Below are 20,876 nucleotides of genomic sequence, written 5' to 3'. Positions count from 1 at the left end.
ACCCTTTGGTGACATTTGTAACTCGTAACTGATACCGTACAAAATGGCTTTCATTTTTGCATTAACTTACATTAAAATACATAAAAGACTGAAAAGTGCACGGGACTGGACTACCCAGTGTGCTATCTGATAATATTAAGGCTACGTAAGTTAGCAATGCTCAAGAAGTGACAGAATCCCTGTATATCCCTTGTTCTCTAGTACAGATGGTAACCTGCTCCGTAAGAGTTATCAAATTCCGAATCACTAGATTTGTACCTCTCTTTCTGCATCATCTGCGTCCCTGCAATCAGGGTAATGCTCCTATCAGGGCTTCTATATTTATCTAAGATTTTCCTTGATTTCCTTATTCTAAGCAAATGCTGTTAGAAAAACAATTCAGTGAGATAGATAACAAAGCAAAACCAGAAGAGAGATGAAACCGAAATGAAAAATAAAATTGGAACCCGAGGCCTGCACAAAAACAGTCTCCTTAAAACAGATTTACCACCTATTCGGAGTGCTTAAGGTATGTTGGTATTTGTTTCCCAGGATGCAACGGGTACGAACCTCCAGTCAAGCACAGGCTGGAAATTCCGGCGAACCACAACAGTGAACTCAATTAGAGAAAGACGAAGAAGAATGAAGGAAAAACAATTGTGTTTTATGCTCGTTTTTGCCAATTAAAAAAAAACAAAAGTGAAGGTGCCTTTTTATACTCAAGGGAGGATGTAACAGCTTTTGTATTGAATTTTCGAATTCAATACATTTTAATTAATTGTTATAACAGCCAAATCAATTTAATGAATTGATTTCAATATTGAATAAAAAAAAACGTGGCTGTTACCAATTCTTTGAATTCACATGAACTGTTACAGTAAAAAAAAATTCAAAAGGAATTAAAAACGTGCCTTGCTTGCATGGATGATTTTGGGCTGACATTCGTGTACGCAGGACGCGCGGGCGCACACGAGTTCAACCAAATCGGGCTTGGATTCGCACCACCCCCTGCGCACGCGCGTGTGGAGAGAGCCTCTATCTTTATAATTCTTACTCATGCATGGTTAAGTGTTTATATTTAAACACTAATTCCTATGCTTCTTTTTCCCATGTGGGATAAGACTCATTTCCTTTCAAATTTTCAACTTCAAGGGTGAACTTTGAGAGACAATTTCTCATTCACCCAAGCACTATTTTGAGAAAATAAAATTATACTATTGAAGTATTAACGAAGTAGAATTCGAACCTCACAATATTTTTCACATTTGTTAAGTGAGACCCACTCAAAATGTGCTCTCAAAATAGCATGTTATGCTATTTTTTCAACAAATGCCTCACTGACAATACCATCAGGCCTGTAAATATGGCCAATGTGCACACACCCCCTATGGAAACTAAAACCACCAATACCCAAACCATCCCTCTCCCATGTGGCAAAATTGTCCATAAGGCAGCAATATAAGCTGCCGCCATTAATGATATCGACAGCCACATCAATTTGTGCATCATTGCCAATAATTTCATTAGCGATTTTCGTCCAACAGGAATATTGCTAACTAGTAAAATCACTATGCCTAGGGACATGAACAATGCCAAGATGTTGCAGACCATGAACACCTTAAAGGATGTCTGCTTACCCATAATGCTTTTCCCAGTGTCCTGCTCATATCCCCCCGGGGGATTTATTGTATGAAAAACAAACCAATGAGATAACAAATTAAACAGTAGCTAACCAACGAAAACCAGCTTTTGGAAATTTCAAATGAAATAACAGAAAGCAAAATCAGAAGAGAGATGAAACCAAAACGATAAAAATAAATGGAACCCGAGGCCTGCACAAGACAGTCTCCTTAAAACAGATTTACCACCTCTTCGGAGTGCTTAAGGTCTGCTGGTATCTGTTTCCCAGGCTGCAACGGGTACGATTTTCCAGTCAAGCACAGGCTGGAAATTCCGGCAAACCACAACAGCGAACTCGATTAGAGAAAGACGAAGAAGGATGAAGGAAAAAATAAGTGTGCTTTGTGCTGGTTTTTTCAGGTGTCCTAAAAACAGAAGAGGAGATGCTTTTTATAATCATGTGAGGATCTAACAGCTCATTTGTATTGAATTTCCGAATTCAATATGTTTCATTTAATTGTTATAACAGCCAAATCAATTTAATGAATTGATTTCAAAATTGAATTAAAAAAAACGTGAATAATTGTAAAAGCTGTTACTAATTCTTTGAATTCACATGAACTGTTACAATAAAAAAATTCAAAAGGAATTAAAAATAGGCCTAGCTTGCATGGATGATTTTGGGCTGACATTCGCGTACGCAGGACGCGTGGGCGCACACGAGTTCAACCAAATCGGTCTTGGATTCGCACCCCCCCTATGCACGCGCGTGTGGAGAGAGCCTCCATCCTTATAATTCTTACCCATGCATGGTTAAATGTTTATATTTAAACACTAATTCCTAGCCTTCTTTTTTCCATGTGGGATAAGTCTCATTTCCTTTCAAATTTCCAACTTCAAGGGTGAACTTTGAGAAACAATTTCTCATTCACCCAAGCATCATTTTGAGAAAATAAGATTATACTTTTGAAGTATGAACGGAGTAGAATTTGAATCTCACAATATTTTTCACTTTCGTTAAGTGGGACCCACTCAAAATGTGCCCTCAAAATAGCATGTTATGCTATTTTTTCAACATTTATGCCAGCTGCAAACGTCACTGTGGCTATTAAAACTGCCACAACTATAATTGTTTTAAGTGCATTTCTTAAATCCTCCTTTTCGACTTCGATATGCTTTTCCAGGTTACTTAGGTGCCAGTGGGGGTGATTTCCGGACGAAGATTTAGGTACTTTTTTAGGCATTGAAAATCTTATGCTCTGGCCGGTATCATCTAGGGGTTGAATTTGAATATCTGGGGACACTAGTGGCAACTGATCACAATTCTTAGCTCTTGCTTCTTGTAATGCGGATACAATTAGAAAAGCATCTCTATTACTTGCATCACGCTCAACTATATCTAGAGCAGTGAAACCATTTCGATTTATTGCATTTACTTGTACGCCAAGCTTCAGTAAGTATATGACCATCTACGTCAAGCCAAAAGACAGAGGGAAGCAAAAGAGAGAGAGGAGAAAAAAGAAAAAGAAAACATTAATTTCAGCTATAGAGTCGACTTGAATGCCAAATTCTTCAATGAAATACGGCTAGAACTAAGAACTTACACTAGTAAACTTTCCGGCAGTTGCGAGATGCAAGATGGTGTTGCCATCATTATCTGGCGTGTTCACAAGTTTTGTCATGAGAATCTAGTGCAATCATCAATGAAAGCACATAAACCAACAAAGTATTGGCTCCACTGGCAATGGAGTCCCCTTAAGTGGCTTGACTGGGTTTGCTCCCCAGTTCGAGTCGTAGGGAAGTCGCCTTTGTTGGGAGAACATGTGCCTCTTGGTTCGAGCGGAGACTTCTAGTCTGGGTTGTGGTACGGGCTTAAAGGTGCCTCCCACAGTTGGGGCCCTCCCCAGGATACCTCGTGGTCAAAAAAAAAAAAAAAAAAATCAATGAAAGCACATAAAATCTAAAGTTTTGATTGGAATTAACTAGGGCAAGACCCCATAAATCACAATGAACTTTTTGTAATGGAAATTCTGATATTTTATTAGACAAATTAAATAGAAGTTTACAACTTTTTCCTAATTGACATGAAGCACAAATACTAGGTATTTTATTCAAACTAAAAAAGTTGATCTCCTTCCTTGATTTTAAAATACGTAAAACTTCAAGACTTGGATGTCCAAGCCGTTTGTACCAAAGTTCTATTGTATTAAAATTTCCTTTTATTGCATTTAATGCTTTCTGATTGCTTTCCTCCAAAACTTAGAGATTGCTGCTTCTACTGCCTTTCGCCAGCACCTTGTTCTGTTTATTCTTAACAATAAAGCCGTTAGCATCAAATTCAAGAGAACAAGGAAAATCATTAGTAAGTTGGGCCACAAAGAGTAAATTCTTTTTCAATTGAGGGACAACAAGTACATCTTTTAGTAATAAAGGGCCATATTTAGTTTTTATAGAAATGTTTCCAATATGTGATATATCAAGTTTTTGTCTGTTACTTACAAAAATCTTATCATGGCCTTTATAATAAAAATTTTGTCGAGTTTACCTGGATCATTGACCATGTGTGCAGAAGCCCCCAAGTCCACATACAAATGTTGATTGTTTGATTTATTGAAGTTCATCGCAGCAAGGGCTTGTGGCACTTCTTCTTGATCCAAATATTCATATCGGCTCCAACATACAGCAGCACTGTGGGCCTTTTTTCCACATATTTGGCAAATAATTATGTCTTCTTTTTCTTGATGGTTGGCAATGCTTTTTGGAGCAGTTTGAGCATTTGAGGCAGTTTGTCTTTTTCAAGAATTAATGACTTTGTTTTTGTTTTGATATGAATGGCTTCCATTTTTGTTTGGGCCCCCACCATTTTGCACAAAACCTCTTCCACGACCACCGTTTCTACCTCCTCTTTGGTTTCTTCCCCTTCCTCTAGCACCAAAGAACGCCTGATTTTGATTAACAAGCGTAACATCTTCTTGTTTTTGTACCATTATGGTTTGTTCATGATTCTGAAGGGCAAGGATGAAGTGCTTTAAAGTTGGATATGGAGGCTTAGTTAGCATGGCAGTCTTGAAATCCGCGTACTTAGGCCCGATTGTGTAAGTTGGAAGACTTTGTCTTCATCAGAAATTGGTTTCTCAATTGCTGTCAAGTTGTCGCACAATGATTTGAATTTCTTAAGAAATTCTTCGAGCTTGGTATTTCCCTTTTTAAGGGAGTAGAGGCTATCCTTCAACCAAGATTCTTGTTCCTTGGTGGTTGGAAGCATCTGCTCTTCAATGGAGAGCCATACTTCACAAGCGGTTTGGCCTTCTACAATCAAGCTCAGAACATCTTCAACCATCATCCCTCTAAGCCATGTCATCAATAATCCATCATTATTCATCCATTGGATAAATTCCGGATTTATTATTTCTTTCCCATCTTGTGTAACCATCTTCGTTGGAGTCTTGTCTTTTGCAATATGATGCTCCATCTCAGGGCTTTTGATTAAAGGAAGGACTTGAGACTTCCATAGAAGATAATTATTTGATGTGAGTTTAATAGAAACATGACTGGCACATTGATGAAAGGATTGAATGGTGAGTTTTGGTTCTGCAAAATTTTCAGCCATCTGCTCTGATACCATAAAAGATAATTTGATATAGATTAAATAGCTGAAGGAAAATATTATTTCTTCTTCACTTCTTTTCTTTAGATGATCCTATACAATTTATACAATGATAAGGAGGTATTTTAGAACTATGTTAGGACTTGACATAGGAGAATTTCCTATTATATCCACGAAGATTGTGATTTGAGAAAGTTTAGGCTAAAACTAATACTAGCCGTTGTTGTTAAGTCTTGAACTTGGTAAGCCTTTAGCTGGAAAATTTATTCCTTCCTTTTGTAGAGTTCATGATTGCCTTGCTGTCATTGTCTTGATTGTGGTTGATTTGAAATTGATTCTTATCACGGTTTAAAAATACAAATTATTAAACCTAACAAGTACCACCACCAAGTTAGCAAAAAGTACCTAAATGCCCAGCTGAAGCTGCAACATGGAGAGAGGTGGTCATGCGTGCTTGTGGATAAATAGTCCCGAGCTGTTATTCACATTCCCAGTTGGGAATTGGATCCAATCCAACCTTGCAGAAAGAGAGCACTCTGTTTTCAAAATGGATTAGTGCCAGGTACTTAACTGCGGTCATGTACCCTTTGGTAGCATTTGTAACTCGTAACTGATACCGTACAAAATGGCTTTCATTTTTGCTATAACTTACATTAAAATACATAAAAGACTGAAAAGTGCACGGGACTGGACTACCCAGCATGCTATCTGATAATATTAACGATACGTAAGTTAGCAATGCTCAAGAAGTCACTGAATCCCAGTACATCCCTTATACATCTAGTACAGAGCGTAAACTGCTTCGTAAGAGTTATCAAATTCCGAATCACTAGATTCGTAGCTCTCTTTCTGCATCATCTGCCTCTCTGCAACCAGGCTAGTGCTACTATCAGGGATTCCATATTTATCTAAGATTTTCCTTGATTTCCTTATTCTAAGCAAATGCCTCACTGACAATGCCATCAGCCCTGCAAATATGGCCAATGTGCACACTCCCCCTACGGAAACTAAAACCACCAACTCCCAAACCATCCCTCTCCCATGTGGCATAATTGTCCATAAGGCAGCAACATAAGCTGCCGCCATTAATGATATAGACAGCCACATCAATTTGTGCATCACCGCCAATAATTTCATTAGTGATTTTCGTCCAACATGAATATTGCTAACTAGTAAAATCACTATGCCTAGGGACAGGAACAATGCCAAGATGTTGCAGACCATGAACACCTTAAAGGAGATTTGCTTACCCACAATGCTTTTCCCAGTAACTTGGTTATATCCCCCTGGGGGATTTATGCCAGCTGCAAACGTCACTGTGGCTATTAAAACTGCCACAACAATAATTGTTTTACGTGCATTTCTTAAACCCTCCTTTTCGACTTCAATCTGCTTTTCCAGGTTACTTAGGTGCCAGTGGGGGTGATTTCCGGACGAATATTTAGGTACTTTTTTAGGCATTGAAAATCTTATGCTCTGGCTGGTATCATCTAGGGGTTGAATTTGAATATCTGGGGACACTGGTGGCAACTGATCACAATTCTTAGCTCCTGCTTCTTGTAATGCGGATACTATTAGAAAAGCATCTCTATTACTTGCATCACGCTCAACTATATCTAGAGCAGTGAAACCATTCCGATTTATTGCATTTACTTGTACGCCAAGCTTCAGTAAGTATATGACCATCTACGTCAAGCCAAAAGACAGAGGGAAGCAAAAGAGAGAGAGGAGAAAAAAGAAAAAGAAAACATTAATTTCAGCTATAGAGTCGACCTGAATGCCAAATTCTTCAATGAAATACGGCTAGAACTAAGAACTTACACTAGTAAACTTTCCGGCAGTTGCGAGATGTAAGATTGTGTTGCCATCATTATCTGGCGTGTTCACAAGTTTTGTGGTGTTCAAAGTCTCCATCAAGTGCTTTACGGCTTCATATTGATTGTTCTTGACTCCAAGATGCAGAACTGTCTCTCCGTGTAATGTTCTAATCTCAGAGGACTCAAGGTTCACAGAGAGTATTTCGTCAATAATGTTTACCCTGCCTTTGATGGTAGCCCAATGCAGTGGTGTTCGACCTTCATTGTCTTGCGAAGAAGAAAGGTCAGGATCCATCTTTAGCAGCTCTCTGGTTATCTCTAGATGGCCTTTGCTGCTACACAGGGTCAACGGTGTACGGCCGTTGGGGTCTTTTTTCCATGTGAATTCTGGCCGCGCCTCTAGAAGTTCGTTCACAATTTCTACAAGGTATGCATGATAGGAACTCGGTCATGGCTACTAGAAAAGCCAAGATGCCAAATTTTGACGGCGATGCGGATATCAATACGGTACAACAACAGCTAAATAACGTCGGTGATGCCTAAATTGATAACTGTTTAACAAAGGGAATGACTCTTTCTATGTTTTAATCGTGTTCAATTTTTACTTAATTTAGCTTTATATGGTGTTTGATTAAAGGATCGTTTCATATTTTAGATCACTATCATGTAACATACTTGGAAGTTAAAAGAGAAGTTTATGGATGCCTGTATAGAAGACTTTTCACGTATCTTTGTAGTAAGTATATTTTCTTAAAATTGTTGTGGACAACGACTTCTGAAATGGTAAATGATCATAGTATAATGTTGTTTAGTACAGCGGCTTCCCCTCCCCATAAAAAATCTCCTCCATTTTTTAAGTCTTTTCAATATTGAAACCTAAATTTTCATTCCTCACTCCAATACAAGAAATATTATGTATAATATTGTGTAAAACTTATACTGTGGTAAGAAAAATTTTCTTTGTGTAATGAAAAACAAAAATATGAATTGAAGAGGTCTTATATCAAATAATGTTGAATTAAAACTATGTACTCTTTAAAACACATCCAAAGGAAAAAGAGTATTGATATTTAAATCGAAGATTCTAACACGCTAACAACAAACAACTATAAAATCATATAGGGTTATAGGATTAAGTTAGAAATCAGCATTCTTTTTCATTTAACACTAACAACATTATACGATTTTACCATTATTTCTATTGCGATTATGTCTCCCTTAGGACTCTTTTTTTGGGGGGGGGGGGGGGGGGAGATTGAAGAAGAGTAACACGTGAGAAGACATAGAGGCCCACCGTTAGATTTATTTGGTCAAACTTTGGTATAAAAATACAAATTATTAAACCTAACAGTTACCACCACGAAGTTAGCAAAAGTACCTAAATGCCCAGCTGAAGCTGCAACATGAAGAGAAGTGGTCAATCCATCATCCATCTCGAGCAGCGACACCGATGGATAGTTGAGCAGCTGCTTGACAACATCAAGCCTCCCTCTCTCACACGCCACATAAAGCGCACTCTCCTTGTTTCTATTCATCTTGTGAACCACCCAAGAATCAGTCTCCAGAAAGAGCCTCACAATGTGTAGCCTCCCTTCTCTGCATGCTTCATGCACTGGAGTCTCCAATTTTTCATTCGTTGCCGCCAACATCTCCGGACACAACTTCAAAATCTCCAACGCCAACTCTTCGTGCCCATAACGTGCTGCTAAGTGTAGGACTGTGTTCAAAGATCCAGGAACAGTTTGTTTGATTATTTCCTCATCTTTTTGAACCAGATTCAGAAAATTTGGTGTCTCCCCTTTGAGTACGGTCTCAAAGAGGCGTTCGTCCATTTCTCAATAACAGAAGTTGCAGCTAGCGAGCTACCGGGAATTGGGTTGATGAGAGGAGAATTTAAATATTTAATTATAAAGAGACAGCAAGGCTTTGTTTTGACTTCGACAGACTACGAAATTTCCCTGTCATTGCATAGGCACTAGTAGTGGGGTCTTTTTAGATTTCTCCGAAAAACAAATAACTTTAATATCTAAACAGGAAAAATCAAAATTTCAGGCTTGACTACTGAGTCACTGTTCGCAATTGAGACGCGAACAAATGAGAGGAGGCACCATGAAATTTCTCCATGATTGCACACGTTTTAATTTAGGAGTCATCTTAATTTTGTCATGATCCAACCTAAACCTAACAAGATATCATCCACTTTGGGCCTTAACAAAAGCTGCATGGTTTTGTTTTCAAGGTGTCCATACATCCCAAAACGCGTCTTGCCAATTAAGGTGTGGATCACCCCTTATAAAATCAGCATCTCTCTCATGTTTTGCCGATGTGGGATTCACCTAGGATGTTACATTTCGCTCAAGAGGATACGAGGAGCTGCTCTGATACCATAATGTCATGACCCAACCTAAACCTGGCAAGATATTGTCTGCTTTGGGCCTTAATAAGACCCGCATGGTTTTGTTTCCAAGGCATCCATACACACCAAAATGTGTCTTGCCAATTAAGGTATGGATCACCCCTTATAAACTCAGCATCTCTATCGTGCCTTACCGATGTGGAATTTGCCTAGGATGTTACAAATTTCGTTAGAAAGTAATATTTTACATATCTCTAGTCCTACATTTATAATATAGTCAATAGTGAACCGGAATAACAAAAAGAGTAGTGCAATTAGCACCCTAAAAATCCTCAGAAAAATCACTTTTAAGGGTATTTTCGAAAATGCACATTAAGTTTTCAATCAAATAATATATTTCTTTGTCTTTCTCACTCTAACTCTTTTTCTCTCTCTATATCTAAGATCTCAAACTCTGTACACTATTTACAAGTATTTGGTTTTTTATCTACCACCATCTTTTTTGTTGCTTGTTTTCTTTATAAACAAAACCTAATATTGTTTCTTTATTTAGTTTCTTAAGATTTGAAAATTCACCAAACATACACAAGTTTAATGGTTTCCACTCTCTTAAATGGGAATATTGAAAATAAATATGGCTATAATAAGGATATGCAAAATTAAGGAGCTAGCTTTTTTATTTTATTTTTTACAAATGCAAGTTTTACAATCACAGAGAAGATATATCTAAATGGGGTGTAAATAGTTTTAGATAAGAAAGAGATTATGCCTTAGTTAAGGATAAATAAATAAAAATAAATAAAACATAATTTTATAAAGTATTATGGGTGTCAATAGCACCACGTATAATAAAATTTCAGACTTGAATATTCTTGAGAGACACCATTCACATTGTGCGGCCACATATGTTTTTTGTTCACTCTTAACTTTTAAAATGAAAAAAAAAATCTATTAACTGATTGTATATAAATGCCTTCAATGACTCAGATTGAAAACATTTGACATGGATAGCAATCATATTGTATTTGCTTCAACTAGTTAATTATAAGTTTAGCGTATTCAGGTTTTGAAATCTCTTTGAGCCACTTTTTTATTTGTGACTCATGATTCACCATTTTTATTCATGTCAAATCAACCAGTTAACGACACAAAACTATTTAAAAAAATTATTTTTTATAGTTTTATTTCTTGTTTAACTTTTGAAAGTGTAGTTAAGACTGTTTTGTAGTAATCGCTGATGTAAAAGAGTTTTTATTTGTTATTTTATTGTTCAATTTGTTTTTAGGTGGTATTGTATTTCACTTGTTAAATTAAATTTAGATTGGTGTTAAACGAATTGGATCCAATGATTAATGGGTTAAATAAAGTAATCCTCTCTAATATTGTAAGGTAGTCAAATTAGTTGTAATGATTCAGGTTAAAATATAAAACATATATAATAATCACGTCGTGTATGTCTAATGACAGAAATGAGTTAGAGATTGTCAACCCGAAACCAACGCGATTGGAAAAATCAACACAAAAATAAAAATGGAAGCCCAATTTGAACTCAATTAGTGTTTTAAAAGAAATGCAGACCTAAACACCATGCAGAGCTGACTCGTTAGGAATCATTTGTCATCCTTAGTAATAATGACAATGAAGAGAAAATATATATATATATATATATACACACATACATACGTACATACATACATATACTCTAATTTAGAATTTTAAAGTGCAAAAAAATTTAAGAAAAGGTATAAACCGCATGGTCTTTAAGTTTCAAATTTCTTAAACACCATAATTTTAAAGTTTTATCAAAATTTCCATCACTTTAAAATTCTAAATAAGATCAGGATCAATATTTACAAGCTTTGTATTATACAAATAGTAAATTAAATTAACTTAACTTATAAGCCAACTAATGCTTATCATATACTTTAATACTGTAACTTTTAATTAAATTACATTGCTCAAATTTAAAACCAAATATGACTTTAAGATTTTTGCTATGACTCCACAAACTCGGAGCCACTGTGAAGTCATGGACTTAGAGAAGATGAACGACACACCATTTAGCGAAATGTCTTCAATTCGACAAATGATGAAAAAAAAAAGGGTCCTCGACTTGGAATTAACCCTTAAACTAAAATTATGTAAAGTTTCTTTTTGTCTTTTTTTTTTCTTTTTTGGCCATTGGAAAAATGAAAAAGAGAAGGGAATATATATATATCGAAATGTCCTTAATTTCATGACTAACGAAAATAATGTTCGGAATTTGATGAATGTTGAAACATGTATCCTCGTGTAAAAATTAACCTGAAACTTATAAGAAACTTACTCTTTGATTTTTAGAATTGCCATCTTTCTGGAGGCAATTAATTCCGCTATCCCATCGAAATATCGTCTCCCTCTAATAGTTAGTTGAAGATGATTACGCTTTTGCGTATTTATCTTTCCTAGGCTCATCATGTCATTTTCATATAATTAAATTAGAGAATGCACCAATCACCATCCGAGAATGAATATGAGAAACTACCTTTGCGGACTTATTAAATTACTAAAGAAACGGGGTGTACGTAGGAACTGGCCTACAAGTCGTAGCAAGAGTAGGCCCCCAGTGAATATTATCGAACAAGAAAGTCAGAAAAATACAGCTACGCCATTCGCCCGTAACCTGAATCTTGGTGACGAACGACCTGACTTCATAACTCATCGAGTCTTTTTTTTTTTTTTAATTTCCCTTGAAAAAATTCTCTATCCATTTTCTTTATTTATTTATTGGGCTGACCTTGCTCTGCTTCGAGCCCAATTGTTGGCATTAGAAAAAGCATAATTTCTCAGACCTTTGTTGTCGTTCCGAAATCAAATCAGCCTATACCTACCCCAGCTGCAGGTCAGCTAAAATTCATTATTAGCTCACAAGCAGTATCCCTAAACAAAGCACGAAGCTGACCTTCCTGATCAATTTGCACTTAATGCATAACCACCATCATCAATGCGACCCTCCATTTTTTTTTTTTTTTCAATTTAGCATCTTCACTCTTTTATTCCTACAGTAACATAATCTAGCTATTTATAGAATATCAACAACCAAGTGTTGTTCTTGAGATAAATATAGAATCCAAGAACCTCTGCACATGTACGTGGTTACATAACGTTTTTATGTCGTCTTTTGATCCACTCAATTCATTGAGATTTGATTATTTTACCCATACAACATAGGAACCATCAAATTGTTTTAAAAACAAACACTAAATACATATAATCTGCTTCTAGTTAGAAATGTAGTTACACTATTGTAAAAGTAAAATGCTCTTTTTTCCCTTATTTTTTATGTCGTCGTAAACCAACGCACCCCAACCTTTAATCAATTAAGTCTGAGATTCCCAGGTTAATTAGAAAACTTTCGTTAAACACAAGTCATAACACAGTGTATATAATTATAGAAAGAGTACAAAAATTACTAGTAAAAATGGTCCCTATGTATCTGTTATTTCGTATCGTAAGTGCTGATAATCGCATTTCGCAAATTCACATGGAATATTTCCGCGAATGATATTGCTATGCCTTTGCTACAAGTATAAACTGTCTGATTTTGATCACACGCAGATTTAAGAAGGTTGTTGGGTTAAAACTTTTAAAATTTGTTTGACGATTCACATGCAGATTTTGATCACGTTCATTGTCATGCGAAGAAGAAAGGTCAGGATCCATCTTTAGCAGCTCTCCGGTTATCTCTAGATGGCCTTTGCTGCTACACAGGTGCAACGGTGTACGGCCGTTGGGGTCTTTTTTCCATGTGAATTCTGGCCGCGCCTCTAGAAGTTCGTTCACAATTTCTACAAGGTATGCATGATAGGAACACGGTCATGGCTACTAGAAAAGCCAAGATGCCAAATTTTGACGTTGACGCGGATATCAAAACGGTATAACAACAGCTAAATAACGTTGGTGACGCCTAAATTGGTATATGTTTAACAAAGGGAATGACTCTTTCTATGGTGTAGTTGTTGTGCACGGAATGCGGAATCAAGCGCACCAAATAATTACTGAAAAATAAAGGACACAAGAATTTATGTGGTTCGGTAATTAAACCTACATCCACAAAGGTAAAAAAGAATAATTGTTTATTTAACAATTAATAGAATACAATATTTGAGTAACGAATCTCACTTCCCAGAAACCCAAATATACCCAGTACTCTCACACTCTGCAGGAAAGATAAATTCCACAGACACACTTCTCTCACTTCTCTCAAAAGCTTAGAAACTTATAAGCTTAACAATTTTGGGATGATTTAGAATGGAAGAAGTGCCATCTATTTATAGGGAAAATAATGGCACTATTACACCAACCCCTTTACTATTTCACCTAACCTAAGCCAATAGTTAATGGTGTCCATTTGGCAAATTTGACAAATTTGCCAACTTTCCATTTTTTCTTCAAATGTTTGGTAGCCATTTGAAATTTTGCATTCATTTTGAATTTCAATGTCGCGTGCATGACTTTTCAATAATTCTCCACCTCGGCGAAAATTTGTCCAAATCTGAGCCGACTACCAACGAACCCTCATCCCCAAAGTGATCCTTCAATAAGGATCCAGAATGGCTGTGTCGTTTTGACTGCCTACGTACCCAAAATTTGGGATCAAGCCAACCATAGTTCAAAATTCCCAAAGGACATATCTTTAACACAATCGAAGGATTTGAATTAATTTCAAGCAATGTTGAAACTTAACTCCAGAAACTACCTTCGTCAACATATCTGATGGATTATCTTTGGTATCGATATTTCTCAACAACACAACACCGCTCTCGATAATCTCTCTCACATAATGATATTTCACATCTATGTGCTTCGTCCGAGCGTGATATGTTTGATTCTTCGCAAGGAATATCGCACTTTGATTATCACAGAAGACCGTAATGTTCTCCTGGATTACTCCCAAATCACCTAACAAGCCTTTCAACCAGATAGCTTCCTTTACAGCTTCAGTTGCTGCCATGTACTCTGCTTCCGTAGTGGACAGAGCAATTGTCGATTGCAAAATTGACCTCCAGCTAACCGGACCTCCACCCAATGTGAATACGTAGCCCGTTGTTGATCTTCGCTTGTCAATGTCTCCAGCGAAATCAGAATCACAATACCCAACACATTATTGACCACAATCCTTCTTGAACAATAACCCAACATCAATTGTCCCATACGGATATCGAAGAATCCACTTTACTGCAAGCCAGTGACTTTTACCCGGATCGTGCATGTATCTACTAACCATGCTTACTGCTTGAGATATATCGGGCCTTGTACATACCATAGCATACATAAGACTACCCACAACACTAGCATATGGAACACGAGCCATGTAATCGCGCTCCTCTTGAGATTTAGGACATGAAGAAGAGCCTAATTTGAAATGAGGAGCTAGAGGTGTACATACCGGTTTAGTTTTGTCATCCATACCGAATCTTTCTAGTACTTTCTTCAAATAAGACTTTTGAGTCAACCATACGCTCCCATTCTTCTTGTCTCTACAAATCTCCATCCCAAGTATTCTCTGTACATCACCCAAGTCTTTCAGCTCGAACTCAGAAGCCAGTTGCTTCTTTAATCTTTCGATCTCATCTATATTCTTCGAAGCTATAAGCATATTGTCGACATAGAGTAGCAAATAGATAAAAGCTTTATCTGGTAGTCTTCTAAAGTAAATACAATGATCGTGTTCACTTCTGGTGAATTTCTGCCATTGTATAAATTGATCAAATCTTTTGTACCACTGCCTTGGCGATTGCTTCAGTCCGTACAAAGATTTAATCAACCTACACACATGATTCTCATTTCCAGCAACTCTGAAACCACAAGGCTGAATCGTATAGATTTTCTCCTCCAAATCTCCATGTAAGAACGCCGTTTTAACATCCAACTGAGCCAACTCTAACTCATATTCTGCAACTAAGGCAAGTAGGATACGAATGGAAGTATGTTTTACAACTGGAGAGAAAACTTCATTGTAGTCAATACCTTCCTTTTGAGCAAAACCTTTTGCCACGAGCCTTGCCTTGTATCGAGGAGTTGTTTGATTCGGAGATCCTTGCTTTTTGGTGTAGACCCATTTATTGTCAATAGCCCTTTTCCCCTTTGGTAACTTTACAAGTTCCCAAGTTTGGTTTTGAATGAGAGATTTCATCTCTTCCTCCATGGCTAGCTTCCACTGATCACTTTCACCACTGCGTAATGCTTCACCGAAAGTGTTGGGGATGTCATCATCAATAACTGGAAGTGCATAGGCTACCACCATATCTTTAGTAAGCTATCCGGGTTTCTTTATCTCTTTTTTTGGCCTCCTTGTTGCTATAAAATCATCATTATCTACATCATCAATTGTTTCTTCATTTTGTGGGACATCAGAAGAAACAACCTCTTCTTCAACTCTAGGTGTCACATCCATAGTTGAACCATTCATTGATGTAGAACTAACTGGTACATATGGAGTTGCATCAAACTCCACCCGCTGCAATACCTCTGTGGTCTTGTTCTCCACCTGCTGAGAACTTGAAGCTTTTATCATTGAAACTTCATCAAATGTGACATCTCTGCTACACACAAACTTTTTGTCTTCGAGATCTCAAAGCTTGAAGCCCTTTACTCTACCTTTGAATCCCACAAAGATAGATTTTCTAGCACGAGGATCCAGTTTACCATCTTTGACATGATAATAAGCTGGACACCCGAATACACGAAGGGAATCATAGTCTTGTGCATGCTTTCCAGACCACATTTCCATAGGAGTTTTACCTCCAATTGCAGCAGAAGGTAACTGATTTACCAAGTGACTTGCGTAGCTCACAGCTTCAACCCAAAACTTTTTATCTAAACCAGCATTAGATAATATACACCGTACCTTCTCCAGTAAAGTACGATTCATACGCTCAGCCACACCGTTCTGTTGCGGAGTATGTCTCACCGTGAAATGTCTTTTAATACCCTCGTTCTGGCATACTTGCAAGAATGAATCAGAAGTATATTCACCCCCATTATCAGATCGTAATACTTTGATCTTTTTGCTAGTCTGAGTCTTCACCAATTTCTTCCATTTCACGAAAATCTCTAGAACCTCATCCTTTACTCGCATGGTGTACACCCACACACGTCTAGAGAAATCATCAACAAATATAACAAAATAATGGCTTCCACCAATTGATGTAGTCTTGGTTGGTCCCCATACATCACTATGAACATATTCAAGGATCTCACGAGTATCGTGATTAGCTGTACCAAACTTGACCCTTGTTTTCTTGCCTACTACACAATGCTCACAGAAATTTAATTTACAGGTTTTGGTACCTTTTAAGAGTCCATGCCTCATCAGAATTTGCAAAGACTTCTCTCCTGCATGTCCCAGTCGTACATGCCATAGCTTGGTGGTATCACTGTGCGCCTCAACAACATTTGCTTCATCAGTTGTACCTCCCTTCAAATAGTACAGATTGTGACGCCGAACCCCTTGCAGAATCACCATAACCCCATGTGTAAACTTCATTGTGCCATCTTCAATGGTAACTTTGTAACCTTTAGCTTCCAAAGCACCCACAGAAATTAGATTTTTCTTTATCTCTGGAACAAATCTAACCTCTTTGAGTTCTCTGACCATTCCATCAAACATTTTGAGCCGAATTGTTCCTATCCCCATTGTGCGACAAGGTTGATTATTCCCCATCATAACTGCACCGGATTCCAGATTACGAAAATCCGTAAACCATTCCTTAATAGGACACAAATGATAGGTTGCTCTAGTATCAAGTATCCACTCACTCGAACTAGCCACGTATGCTGCAGGAGTAATACTTAGTGAATAATCAGAGTTCTCATCTTTCCGTGCCATATTTGCTGTTGCTGGTTTCTTCCTATCTCTCTTTTGAGCCTTTGGACAATTTTTTCTCCAATGACCCTTTTCATGACAAAAGGCACACTCATCTCAAGCTATATTTCTGCTTCTCGATTTGGATCGAGAATTCTTTCCACCACGCTTCTTTTATTTCTCCATCGCCCAATCTCTACTCACCAAAACTTCAGACGATGCTCGTTCAGAATTTTTATCATTATTCTGAATCTCCAAACTAGTCAATGCTGTGCAAACATCTTTAAAGACGATCACACTCTTCCCATATATCAAAGTAGTCACAAAATGGCTATATTCCTCTGGTAGTGAGTGTAACAGAATCATAGCCTTGACTTCATCTTTAATATCTTCATCAAGATTCTTCAAATCAGCAAGTAACTTTTCAAATCTTGAAACATGATCGTGCATTGACACCCCAGACTTCATTCGAAAGCCATATACTTGGCTCATTGCATGAAGACGATTTTCAGGACTTTCACCAGGTACTTCTCTTCCAATGTACGCCACAAAGTCACTGCACACTCCTCATCTTTCACCAAGTATTTCACCTCCTTGGTCAAACAAGATCTGATCTGACCACAGGCTTTCTCGTTCATACGATCCCAAATTTCTTCATCATACAAGTGTCTTTTATTTTTCAGAACAACATCGAGATCGATTTGAATAAAGGCATCCATAACTTCGCGTCTCCACATGCTGAAGTTGATTTTCCCATCAAACTTTTCAACATCGATCTTCTAGCCTCCTATAACAGGTGCTGAATAGCGATTTGACAAATCTCGCCTCCCACCTGAAGTGTCTCCTGAAATAGTCTCAGTAGATCTCTCCCCAATTCTGGAAGTTTCACCTTCTACCATTTTTCTCAACGAACTATTTCCACTTGAAAAACAGCCTTTATGATGTTAATTTCGCGTGAATAAATGCACCAGAAAAGTTCCCAGGAAACTGGACGGGAACTCGGTCCCAATTAAAAACCAGAATCCTTAGACTCTTATCGCCTTTTTTGACAGAACTTTCCTAGACATGCAAAAATACACACTACTTACAATAGACTGTCTCCCAAGTACAAATGGCCGTCTCCATCGTATTCGTGAATAGTACCGTATACGTGAACAGTACCATATATGTGAACAGTACTGTATCCCCCCAAGTACGAACCGTCGGCTCTGATACCACTTGTTGTGCACGGAATGCGGAATCAAGCGCACCAAATAATTACTGAAAAATAAAGGACACAAGAATTTACGTGGTTCGGTAATTAAATCTACATCCACGAAGGTAAGAAAGAATAATTGTTTATTTAACAATTAATAGAATACAATATTTGAGTAACGAATCTCACTTCCCAGAAACCCAAATATACCCAGTACTCTCACACTCTGCGGGAAAGATAAATTCCACAGACACACTTCTCTCACTTCTCTCAAAAGCTTAGAAACTTATAAGCTTAACAATTTTGGGATGATTTATAATGGAAGAAGTGTCATCTATTTATAGGGAAAATAATGGCACTATTACACCAACCCCTTTACTATTTCACCTAACCTAAGCCAATAGTCAATGGTGTCCATTTGGCAAATTTGACAAATTTGCCAACTTTCCATTTTTTCTTCAAATGTTTGGTAGCCATTTGAAATTTTGCATTCATTTTGAATTTCAATGTCACGTGCATGACTTTTCAACAGTAGTTGTGTTTAATTTATGCTTAATTTAGCTTTACATGGTGTTTGATTGAAGGATTGTTTCACGTTTTAGATCACAATCATGTAACATACTTGAGAGAGAAGTTTATAGATGCTTGTATAGAATACTTTTCACGCATCTTGATAGTAAGCATATTTTCTCAAAATTGTTGCGGACAACGTCTTCTTAAATGGTAAATGATTGCGGTATAATGTTGTTTAGTACGTGGCTTCCCCTCCCTCAAAAATCTCCATTTTTTAAGTCTTTTCATTATTGACCACCCAAATTTTCATTCCTAGACCCAATATATGAAATATTATGTGTAATGAAAAACAAATAATTTTATATGAATTGAAGAGGTCTTATATCAACAGTGTTGAATTAGAACTATATACTCTTCAAATATATCCAAAGAAAAAAGAGTATTAATATTTAAACCGAAATCAGCATCATTTTTCAATTAACACTATAACATTATACGATTTTACCCTTGTTTCTATCGTCATTATGCCTCCCTTAGGATTATTTATTACCGTTGTTTCTATCGTCATTATGCCTCCCTTAGGATTCTTTATTATTTTGAAGAAAGAATTGGGGGCAAAGTGAAGGAGTGTAATGCGTGGGAAGATATATAGGCCCACCCTTAGATTTATTATTGGTCAAAATTTGGTATTAAAATACAAATTATTAAACCTAACAAGTACCCACCACCAAGTTAGCAAAAGTACCTAAATGCCCAGCTGAAGCTGCAACATGAAGAGAAGTGGTCAATCCATCATCCATCTCGAGCAGCGACACCGATGGATAGTTGAGCAGCTGCTTGACAACATCATGCCTCCCTCTCTCATACGCCACATAAAGCGCACTCTCCTTGTTTCTATTCATCATATGGACCACCCAAGAATCAGTCTCCAGAAAGAACCGCACAATGTGTAGCCTCCCTTCTCTTCATGCTTCATGCACTGGAGTCTCAAATTTGTCATTCGGTGCCGCCAACATCTCCGGACACAGCTTCAAAATCTCCAACGCCAACTCTTCGTGCTCATGACGAGATGCTAAGTGTAGGATTGTGTTCGAAGATCCTGGAACAGTTTGCTTGATTATTGCTTCATCTTCATGAACCAGATTCAGAAAATTTGGTACGTCCCCTTTGAGTATGGTCTCAAACAGGCGTTCGTCCATTTGTCAATAACTGAAGTTGCAGCTAGCAAGCTACGAGGAATTGGCTTGATAAGAGGGGAATTTAAATATTTAATGATAAAGAGACAGCAAGGCTTTGTTTTAATTTCCAACAGATTACGAAATTTCTCTGTGATTGCATAGGCACTAGCAGTAGGGTCTTTTTAAATTTCTCCAAAAAATAAATAATTTTAGGGTTTGGCTACGATGGAGTTGCTCTAAGGTATAACACTTCTTCGTAACTATACGATTAAGGTTATAATGAATTTTTTATTATTTATTATTTTATGTGTGTCGTTGAGATTCATACTCTACCGTAAATTTACTCCAACACAGCCATAACCATAATTTTAATATCTCTTGACCATTGGAGTCACTGTTCACAATTGAGACGAGAACAACAACAATTTTTTCTCTTTCTTTTGGGGTTAATAACCATTTGAGAGACAAAAGAGTTGACAAATAGAAGTTGTTCCAAAACTAAACCGGAGGCCTAAAGGGCATGCAAATAGCAATATTATATATGTCCATCAGTGTGTGCATTTAAAAGCTCCTTGCCAAATTATCAGAGTCCTTGAACGCAATTTGCTTTGCTATAATATTTAGAAGCATCCTGTAAGAATATATTTTTTCATGCAATTTTTTAAAGTTCCTTAAGAAATTTCTTACATATGCTTAATTATCTGCAATGTATTCTTTTTCTTATTGAATATTATATTAACACAACATCAATGTTTAAGCCCAAAA

General features: G+C 37.1%; 2 protein-coding genes across 2 annotated transcripts; both read right to left on the bottom strand.

The window, feature by feature from the left end:
• Positions 1-197: 197 nt before the first annotated feature.
• LOC18055343 (ankyrin repeat-containing protein ITN1) lies at positions 198-5,071 on the bottom strand. The gene is made up of 5 exons (XM_006450612.2): positions 4,709-5,071; positions 3,204-3,287; positions 2,683-3,068; positions 1,313-1,666; positions 198-363 (listed from the first exon to the last, which is right to left on the bottom strand). The coding sequence occupies exons 1-5, from the start codon at positions 5,069-5,071 to the stop codon at positions 198-200; spliced, it is 1,353 nt and encodes a 450-aa protein (XP_006450675.2).
• Positions 5,072-5,590: 519 nt separating this feature from the next.
• On the bottom strand, positions 5,591-8,879 carry LOC18055342 (ankyrin repeat-containing protein At5g02620). The gene is made up of 3 exons (XM_006450611.2): positions 8,402-8,879; positions 7,028-7,443; positions 5,591-6,892 (listed from the first exon to the last, which is right to left on the bottom strand). The coding sequence occupies exons 1-3, from the start codon at positions 8,853-8,855 to the stop codon at positions 5,987-5,989; spliced, it is 1,776 nt and encodes a 591-aa protein (XP_006450674.1). The 5' UTR covers positions 8,856-8,879; the 3' UTR covers positions 5,591-5,986.
• Between the last annotated feature and the right edge of the window lie 11,997 nt (positions 8,880-20,876).

Source organism: Citrus clementina, unplaced genomic scaffold (assembly GCF_000493195.1).
Source record: "Citrus clementina cultivar Clemenules unplaced genomic scaffold, Citrus_clementina_v1.0 scaffold_1, whole genome shotgun sequence".
In the NCBI taxonomy this organism is placed as follows: domain Eukaryota; kingdom Viridiplantae; phylum Streptophyta; class Magnoliopsida; order Sapindales; family Rutaceae; genus Citrus; species Citrus x clementina.
The sequence above is the reverse complement of the archived record's forward strand: the minus strand, read 5'-3'. Positions and strand labels throughout refer to the sequence as shown.